This window comes from Lathyrus oleraceus, chromosome 3 (assembly GCF_024323335.1).
Source record: "Lathyrus oleraceus cultivar Zhongwan6 chromosome 3, CAAS_Psat_ZW6_1.0, whole genome shotgun sequence".
Lineage (NCBI taxonomy): Eukaryota > Viridiplantae > Streptophyta > Magnoliopsida > Fabales > Fabaceae > Lathyrus > Lathyrus oleraceus.
The window spans coordinates 370,667,896-370,678,220 of NC_066581.1; the positions used below are offsets into that span (position 1 = coordinate 370,667,896).

The 10,325-nt window shown below is 34.4% G+C and overlaps 1 protein-coding gene across 1 annotated transcript; it reads left to right on the plus strand.

The window, feature by feature from the left end:
* The first annotated feature begins 1,523 nt into the window (after window positions 1-1,523).
* Window positions 1,524-6,660, plus strand: LOC127127770 (ER lumen protein-retaining receptor). The gene is made up of 6 exons (XM_051057045.1): window positions 1,524-1,816; window positions 3,112-3,377; window positions 3,511-3,626; window positions 5,732-5,805; window positions 6,166-6,229; window positions 6,321-6,660. Exons 1-6 carry the CDS (start codon window positions 1,726-1,728, stop codon window positions 6,355-6,357), a joined length of 648 nt encoding a protein of 215 aa, XP_050913002.1. The 5' UTR covers window positions 1,524-1,725; the 3' UTR covers window positions 6,358-6,660.
* The last annotated feature ends 3,665 nt before the right edge of the window (window positions 6,661-10,325 follow it).

Sequence of the window (10,325 nt, forward strand, 5' to 3'; positions counted from 1 at the left end):
TTCTAATCTAAGAAGGTTTTTGCACGAGAGTGAAAAGTCATTAAGGTTATAAATCAACAGAGCGAGAGTTTGAGATTTTAACCGGATAATGGTTTCTAGGCATTAATCCTAAACACAGCGAGAGCGCTTTAGGATTAATTAGGATTTATCAATTTCTAAAAATTACTTTTAACTCAGGTGGGTGAGCGGGAGCAAAACATTTTGACTTAAGAGTATAGCCCGAGTCAATAACACGAGAGTGTGAGGCAACGCCTTTTAATTTGATATTTCCTACTGAAAAGTGATTTACCTTATTTTATGTTAACTATTTACCAAATCCTCGAAGAATGATGTAATTTACATACCTATGCCTCCTTATTGAATACTTATAATATAATATTATTTCCCATTTAATTTTATTTCTAGCTTCCCTCAATCTAAAAAAGAAAACAATCATTAGCCTTAACTTTACATAGTAACTTTAGATAACGATAGTTTGGTTTTTGGTCCTTTGGGTTCAATATCTTTTTAAAACTACGCGATAGGACTGTGCAATTGCAGTTAGCCATTTCGATAGACATACTAAGTCGCGATCATTCATTACGAAGATTGTCTGATTGCATGGTGTACCGACCAGTATTGTGTCAGACCGAGACCTGAATTTTGCTTATAGGTTTTGGAAGGCTTTTTATCATGCATTGGAGACGAATTTGAATCTTAGTACCTCGAATCATCCTCAGTCGAATGGATAGACGAAAAGAACTATTCAAATCATCGAGGATATGTTACGGGCATGTATCTTTGAGAGTGGAGGAAATTGGAAGAACCACTTACTCTTGATTGAATTCGCCTACAACAATAACTACCATTCAAGCATCATGATGACATCGTATGAAACCTTGTATGTAAGAAAATGTATAACGCCTTTGTGTTGGCCGAAAGTTGGTGATACAAGAATTCTTGGATATGAGATAATCCAAGAAATCTTCGAAAAATAAGAATGATTCAAGAGAAAATGAAAAAGGCTCAGGCCCGTTAGAAAAATTATGCGAATCGGCGTAGAAGGCCGTTGGAGTTTGAGGAGGGAAATCTTTGACATTGAAACAATCTTGTAAATCTTTGACATCGAAGACAAATTTATAAAAAGATAAAGATGAAGAAGATGAAGATGGAACCCTAGAAAACACATGTCATTATACATTCTACAATTTGCTTTTGAATGTAGATGATTATACATTTATAAAATATTTATTGACTCACTATTTTAACTTTTACCAATTGGTTTGCCACATCATCACAATTTAAACTTTTTTTTTCCTTCAAAATTTAACATAACAAAGGAATAAAATAAAATCTTAAATTAAATTTCGGATCTCAGAATTAATTAAAGCTAAATAAAACTATATCTTGTACAAATTAAAGTAACTTAATAAGATTATTATTGCATAGAATATCCCCTTACTCTTACCAAAAATGGTAAAAATGAAAATTGGCATAAAAAAACGTTTTAGTAATAAAAAAAGGTAAATAATTTAAAAAAACATAGAGGAGAGAAAAAAAAAGAAGCAAGAGTACGACTGGTAGCATATTCTGAAGTCTTCTCTGCTTGTATCTTCTATCCAACAGCCACAACCTTCACAGTAGTGCGCAAAACACCGCCTCAAAACGGTTGTTGCCACCGTAACGCATCCTTCCTTTAGGTTATAGAAAAAAATCCAGATCGAGCAATTTCAGATCTAGACGAAGATGAATATTTTCAGGTTAGCTGGGGATATGACCCATTTGGCTAGCGTCCTCGTCCTTCTTCTCAAGATCCATACCATCAAATCGTGTGCTGGTATTTTTTTCTTTCTATTGTTGACATTATTGTGATGGTTTGTTATGTTTTTGTGTCGATTTTGAAGTAGATGATGCTAGTGAGGTTTTATGGAGCGAGTTTTTAGGCATTGCTTTGAAATTCCCCTTTGTTAGGGTTTTTGGTGTTAGGATAAGTGTTTCTAGTTGTAATTACTGTAGGTTTCAGTTTTATGGTTTATTAAGTGTTGCTGAAGCATTCTTTGGTATTTGTTATTGTGGAGGAAGTTGTGGTGTGCCTTTTGTTTGGGATTTTGATAATGTTTGACCATTCAATGTGAAGAAACAAAATTGGATTTCCTGCAATTGGCCTGTATACACATTCACGCATTCGGAGAATTAAAGTGACCCTTCGGTCAAGATTTGATGATCCAGGAAAATACAGATTTTAATTTTTATCATAGTTTGAAATTCACAACTTGAATCAGGACTGTCTGATTTTGATCGAACGGTCGGTAATACTCCAAATGCGTGAATGTGTGTACCATGACTGCAGGGAATCTGCATCCATGAAGACACACATATGAACACTTTTGAGATTAGGCGTGTTCCGTGTATGACAGCCTTATGATGTGTATGACAATTCAGACAAATGTCATTTGTCAGTGCGCTTATAGGTCAAAAGACTCCTTAAGTTAATCTTGAAGTGCAATGTTAATAGTTTGAGTATGTACTGGAAATAGCATGTGTTAACTACCAGGGATCTTTATTTATACAAGTTTCTTTTTGAGACAGATATTGTAAGGTTGAAAGTTGTATGTATGTAAAAATTTGAGTAATGAGACTGATATGTAGGGATATATGTAGTTAGAGATGTAAATCAATGAGGATAGCTGCAAGTCTTTTGTGAGTAATGTAGCTATATGTTGGGGTGCTGCTTAGGTAATTGAAGATCAGTACTTTTCTTGCTTCTTAAACTCAAGTACTGTTCATGGTTCCGTTGTGATAAAGTACAGTGAATGCTTAAAATATAATGATAGAAGACCCCTGTTATTCTTTTTTTACTAAGAATATATGCTAATACTTTTTCCTCAGCTTTGTCTTTTGTTTTCTGTTTATGGATGAACAATGACTGTTTTATTCATTACCAGTTGAAGGAAAAAAAATAGTCAAAGTGATTAAGAATAACAGTAATTCATTAGAGGAGTAGATATCTGCTTATCAGGAGTTTTATTTTTCATTTTTTGGGCATTAGTTGACTGGTCTAGTCTATTTTTTGTTAAAAAGAGAACTGCTTGTGTTTTCCTTTGACTTTGGATGCATCTTATATATATGCAGGTGTCTCGTTGAAAACTCAAGAGCTCTACGCACTTGTTTTCGCCGCTCGCTACTTAGATATCTTTACGAGTTACATATCTCTATATAATACTGTTATGAAGTTGATATTCTTGGGAAGCTCATTCTCTATTGTGTGGTACATGAGGTACCACAAGATTGTTCGTAGATCATACGACAAAGATCAGGATACCTTCCGTCACTATTTTCTTGTATTGCCTTGCTTACTGTTGGCCCTACTTATCCATGAGAAATTTACATTTAAGGAGGTTAGTATAAATTGATTATTATTTAACTTCTGTAGCTGTTGTGCTACAATACATGTTTGACTGTTTTTAAGAGCCAACTTTGCATTACTTTAACTTTTGTTTGCTTTTCCAAAACCACTTATGCGTGAAATAGGTGGTATGGACATTTTCTTTGTATTTGGAAGCTGTTGCCATACTTCCTCAACTAGTACTTCTACAGAGAACCAGAAACATTGACAATTTGACAGGACAATATGTCTTTCTTCTTGGGTAAGTTATGGTTCTTTATCCGAGTTTTAGCATTATATATTATTATGATATGATTTATATAGTTCTTGTTATTGCATTAGTATCGGAATTAGCAGCTATTATCTTCTGGAGGTATTTCAACTACTGGTCAATAGCCAAAAACTGGGAGATTTGTCTATTTTTATATCTGTTCCCTCATAGAATGAGCTTAGTAGCGGTTTCATTTAGGATGAAGATGCAAATCATAGTTGCAATTTGATACAATTCTGAGTCATTGAAGTAGTACTCTTCAATTCTAGGTTGTCAATAGCGCGTCTATAGCGGCGTAGCGTGGCGGCATGACCCCTCACCGCTATGCTATTGGCCTGCAAAGGGCTATCTACAGTAGCGGCCATAACGGTGCTATGGCAGCGTAATAGAAGTGCTATTTCTGTTTGATGGCCGCCATTCTCAATTTGGGACAAAATTGTAAACCCTAATATTTTGAACTGTATTTTTAAGAGTATGTTGGTCTTTCCCACCCTTTTATTGACCTAATATTTAACTCCACGTGTTATGTTTTTTTAGTTCCACTGTTTTATTTATTTATTTATTTTCTACATCGTTCTCTCCTGCCTTCTCCTCTGCTCCGTTTTCCACTGTGTCTTCTGCGTTCTTTGCCGTTTTCATCTGTTTCTTCACCATTCACTGTCGTTATCCTCTGCTTCTTCGCCGCTTGCCTCTGCTCCACCGTTCTCTTTTGATTCTTTGTTCTGCTCCGCCTCTTCTCCTTTCTCTGTTTCACAGCTACAACCTTTGATCTGTTTGCCTTTCCTTGTTTCTCTTTTGATAACCATGGCATCATTATCCTCTGCCACTGCAAGTGCAACACCAACCTCCAGCGACTAAGTTATTTTGAATCTATTAGTGACAACCTTGATATTCGTTGGCAATGGAACTCTTATAAAGACCAGAGCAAGAAAACAATTGTTTGTGATTTTTGTAAGCACCCTTCAACAAGAGGAATGACACGAGCTATGAAGCATCAGTTGAGAATAAAGGGAAAAGTAAAATCTTGTAGGAAAATAAAGGCTGATATTAAACAAATACTGCAAGAAAATTATGATAAAAAACAAAACACTACTGATGCATATATGTCTAGGGTTAATATCAATGAGAAGGATGATGTTGTGCAGGAATACTTTAATAATTTGATTTTGATGGGAACTCACTTTGATGGAAATGTATGCTGTTGGAATTTTACTATGTATGCTAGTGCAATTTCTATTTTTAAGTAATTATCTATGCTGTTGGAATTTATGTTTACTATGTACATTGTTTGTTAGTATTCACAATAGCTGCTATCCCGCTAATAGTATTTTGGGGGTTCGTGTTACCCAGCTTCAAATAATGATTCACATGAAGAAAATCATAGTATTTCATGTGATGTGTGGTACAGATTCCTAATCAGTGATTCAAACTCACCTAAACAAAGTGTATGCGTTGCTAATGAAGACAAGACAACAAAAGGAATAGGGGGATTATTAGTTTGCAGTATTGTATATGGACCAGCGTGTCTAGTGGCTTGATTGAAAATGATCAATGAAATTGGTCTTTTACTATGATCTTGAGTTGAAAGGTTTTATATGTGGGAAAGCAATTAGTTCTACTGAAGGGGCGTACTATCATAAAAAAAATAAGCAATGGTAACTTTGTATATCACAGGAACCCATTTGCACATGTTTAGCTCTCAGGCTTTAATACCTATATGATGCAAAATTTAGGATGTGTTTGGCTTGTGAATTTTTTTTCTTTCAATTTATGTTTTACCAGAATTTAGTCTGCATTTTGCTTGATTCTATATAAGAAGTTAATCATGAACTCCATCCAAAGTGGCATTCGGTACTGTCAACTGTCTGAGGGCCAAATGAAGATTAATTGTTTTGTTCAGGTTTTACAAATCTTTTGGGAATTATTTCGGTAGATAACTTCATTTGTATTTAATTTCTTTAGGATTGGTACTTGATGTGATACATGTGCATGTTAATCAACCCTTATGGGCTTGTCAAACTCATCTCCAATTACTTTTTAAGTCAACTTATTATAAAATCTGATATTTATAATACTATTTTGCCTGTCAAATGCAGTGGGTACAGAGCACTATACATTCTCAACTGGATCTATCGCTACTTTACCGAGCCCCACTTTGTCCATTGGATAAGTATGATTCTCTCTTTTGCTTAATGGCTATTATCATTCTATGCTTTTACGATTACCTTAAATAACAACAAGATCTTTGCATTAGTAACTAGATGGTTTATGGTTTGGAACGCGTGCCTCTTTATCGCACACTGTCAATTTCAGATTAAAAGACACATTTGTACCATTGTTAACATGTTTCTTACTGCTCAAACAACTTTCAAAGGCACCTGCATGGTCGTGCAAACCTTTTAAAATATCTACCAATTCTATTTTGTCTTCACTGCATAGAAATCAAACATGCAAACATGATAGATGACAAGTGAATTTCACTGTATTCTGAAACTGTCTTTCTGAGTCATTTTGATATACTCTTTTGCAGCATGGGTTTCTGGGCTTGTTCAAACACTGCTCTATGCTGATTTCTTCTATTACTATTTCCAAAGGTAAAACTGGCCTACTTTTCAGGTCCATTTTACTTATATTAACAATCCTTGTTCATGTTTGTTTTGAGCATTTGAGAATATTGCCATGCAGTTGGAAGAACAACCGAAAGCTTCATTTGCCAGCATGAGTGTAATTCTCCATACATAAAACCAAGGTTCTCATGCCATGTGGATTATTAATAGTGAGCAGAGAAGATTAAAGTATATCCGTCTAGACAGTGGTTTCTGATTCATGATTTTCCATATTTGTTAGTTTTTGATCCTTCAATCAAATACTACTGTACTAATGACTAGAAGATTATAGATGAAAAAGCTTCAATTGTTTGTGATGGTATAATCATGCAATATGATATATTCTAGATGCAGGTACAATGTTTATTCTAGACTCAAGTTTTTCAAATGATGCAAGGGTCTTCTTTGATTGACTATTATTTAAAACTGTGTTTGGTTTTATAGGAAATGTATGTGCTAAGTTCTATGGTGATGAGAAATTGATTTTGGTTTCATTAATTTTGGATAAATGATGGTTAACAAATGAAGTGATACATTTACAATCAAAGTTATTTGTATGAAAGATATCTAAGTATTGTGTCAAAATTGCTTTTAGTTGTGTAAATTTGCGACGGACGTGGGCCGGTTTGAGTTGTGTTTTGTACAAATCTAATACCAATCCATATTTCATATAGGAGGTAAAATAACCATTTGTTACTCCAATGGGTCTGTTTGGGCAATGGGTTGCTTAAATAATTTTTCTAGTTTATTAATATTAAATAATCATTTATTGGTTTGGGCAATTAATGGGTTGCTTAAATAATTTTTCCAGTTTATTAATATTAAATAATTAAGTGATGAGTCACCATAACTTTTTCATACAAATTGCTCAACATTTTTTTCTTTTAAGTACACTTCTACTATAAACTATCATAATTGATTTTAACATGCGTGTATATATAAACATGGAAAAAGAAGATCTCTTCTTTAGTCACATAAGTGGATCTAATATCCTTGATCTTTTTAAGTACGACGGTAGGATTTGTCATTGTCTCTTTATTCTTGGGAAAGCAAAAGAACAAAAAGAAATCACCACCACCATCACAATGGCTAAATGATCCATCTAAATCCTTAAAATTTCACAGTTAAGCTAGACACCATTATGAGTTTTCTCTTAAGTTCTTTTGTCACAACTACTACAAAAGAAAGTGATACAATCCATACCTGAGAAGAAGTGGAATGGGGAGAGAGGAACTTGCAAGAAGACTGAACAAATCAAAGATGTTTACAAAAATCAAGAGAGTAAATTAGCAAAAGAAGTTAAAAATGGAGAGGAGGAAGCCTTTATAATGAAGTTGAGGTCACTAACACTCACTCAAAGGAGCTTTGCAAGCTCCCCCAAAAACTTTTTGAAGATGCTTAGCATGCTTCCAACAGGTGTCATTAATGTTTAGCGCATCAAAAATAAGCAATCATTGCTCACACTAAATAGAATTAAGCGTGTCCATCTGAGTGATTGATGTTTGACCCCAATTAACAGCTTAGTTATCTAGTAGACATCTGGCATGAAGGTGATGACTCGCCCCCAACCAAGAGACTCACATCCCATTAAAACTGAAGCCTTTAGTTGAGGGACTCATCCCTCTGGCTAAGAGACTTCCCTCCCATTAAAAATGACACATTTAAATTAAGGGATCACCTCCCAATAAAAATGACGCATTCAGCTGAGGAACTCATCCCTCTCGCTAAGAAACTTCCTCCCATTAAAATTACGTCTTTGGTAGAGGAACTCATCTCTTTGGGTGAGGAACTAGCCCCCTGTGGGAAGTGTCACCCTCAGTTGAAAGGTTCACCCTTAACCATAAAGCTTAACTCGAGAGAAGTTTGAAAACACTTCGACCTTCACAAGTCCTCGTGTTTGAGGGATTGTTAGTGATATATTTATAAAAATCCATATAAGAGCGACTCGTGGGTCCCTTCCCCATGAAGCATCGCATAGGCAAGACCTTTGTGTCAGAGGAGACTTTCTCTAAGGTATAACATGAACAAAGATTCTTACTTAGTCCATAACAACATAGACTCCCTAAAAAGTAGGTAGTCGATAGTCTCCCCCAGTTTGGGAGAAAGCATGTATCATCTCTTAGGGTTTTCTGAACCCTAGATCCAAAGAGGTTTTATAAATACCCTCCTCTAGTGGGAGGGAGTATATATCATAATACCCTTAGCATAACGCATATACACAAAGCCTCTTACACCACGTGAGCTAATATTCCCTCACCACCGTGAGCAAGACCTAACCACGATTAACCATAAAGGCCTTTGAGTATCTTCTATTCGCGTAATGATACCCCACACACACATACTTTTTGACAAATATAAATTATTATAATTTTTTGAATATATTTTCATTACTAAAATTATTATTTTATTATTATATTAATTTACATATATTAGTTAAATCATTAAATATTAAAAAAAGCAAAAAGACTTTAATGCGTTCAAAGAGGAACGATAGCTTTTATCCATTCAATATTAAACATAAATATTTAATAAAAAGTGTGACATTCTAGAAAAAAATTAACGTGGAGTATTTTAAAATTTTATTTTGTTTTTAGGCACCGACATAAAAAATGTGGAATCATGTTTTGCAGGTCAAAGAAACTTTAATGATGAATATGTTTTTGATGATAATAATTAAATATGCTTTGGGTGATGAAAACTAAAATCAAGTATAAAGTGGTTAAAAATACAAGCAGACTAAATAGAGTTTGATGATCACTGACAACATCCTCCGATGATGCACATAAATAAAATATAACTCAAGCCTTATCTCCAAGCAAAGTTCAAAAGAGTGTCTATATGAACGAAGTACTTGGAAAGTCTTGAAGTGTGTGAAAGCCAGCTCTGTCGCGTATGAGTGAACAACATTGTAAAAGCAAAATGACGTTTTCATAAAGTTATACGGCTAAATCACCCACTCACTAAAACAAGTTTTAAAACACATTTTTCTCAAAGAAATATTTCTAAAAATACCTTGAAGCTGTGTCAGTTGAATTCGGAATTGTTAGAAAAATTCTAGATAATTTTTTATACTGGTCAATCGATTGACACCTATACCCCATCGATTGCACCAGTGCAAAAATGCGCCCTGGTCGTTTAAGACAATGCCTTAATGAATGTCAACGACTATATATATTTTCCCTTTTCCTTTTAAAACCTTATAAACAATTATTTTTATTCATACCAACCGATTGGTGCATGATTCCAATCAATTGACTCATTAAATTTGACCCAAAAAATGTTCCTTTTTTGTGCCACCCTCTAGCCTATAAATAGATGACCCTTCCTTCATATTTACACATCCAGAATCATGAGCTCTTATATCTTACTCCTCACTTTCTCTAAAAATATTTTCTCATATTCTTTCACTTAGAAATTTATTCGTAGTGCTTTTGAGAAAGGTCTTTTGCGAGTATATAGTCTTTGTAATTATGGAATGGTATAATTGTAAATTCATCAAGGAACAATTTTACCTTGGTTGAATAATTATGCAATTAGGGATTGTTTACTTGGGTTCGAAGCAAAACCCTTTAAAAGCTTTAGTTTATAGATTTAGTTACTAAGTCACCATTTCGTTTTGAAATCTTTGGTCGTTCAAAAGTTTTCATCAGTTCGAGATCATCCTAGTATAAAATCTCACATTGGTTTGCGATTATCTTGGTAAAAACTCTGATTCAGTTGGTATGCTCATCCAGGTTAAAAGCTTTCTAAGGTTGGAGATAAGCCTGATATAAAATCTCATAGGTTTGTGATGATCCCGTCAAAATTCCGGTTCAGTTCGTGAGTTCAACCCGTGTTAAAAGCTCACCCAAGTTCGAGATCATCCAACGTAAAATCTTGGTTTAGAGCTTGAAGAATAACCGCTTCAAGTTGTCATTTGGAAATAAGACTCACCACCGCTTCAACCCGTCGTTGTAAGGAAAACTCAAAGATTCTCTCATTGTTTGCTGTTTGGTTGAAAGATAGCAAAAAACTTTATTTTCCTTGTATAAGGGGGTTCAAGAGTTCAACTTAAACCTACTTAAAACTCTTAAGATTTACTAGC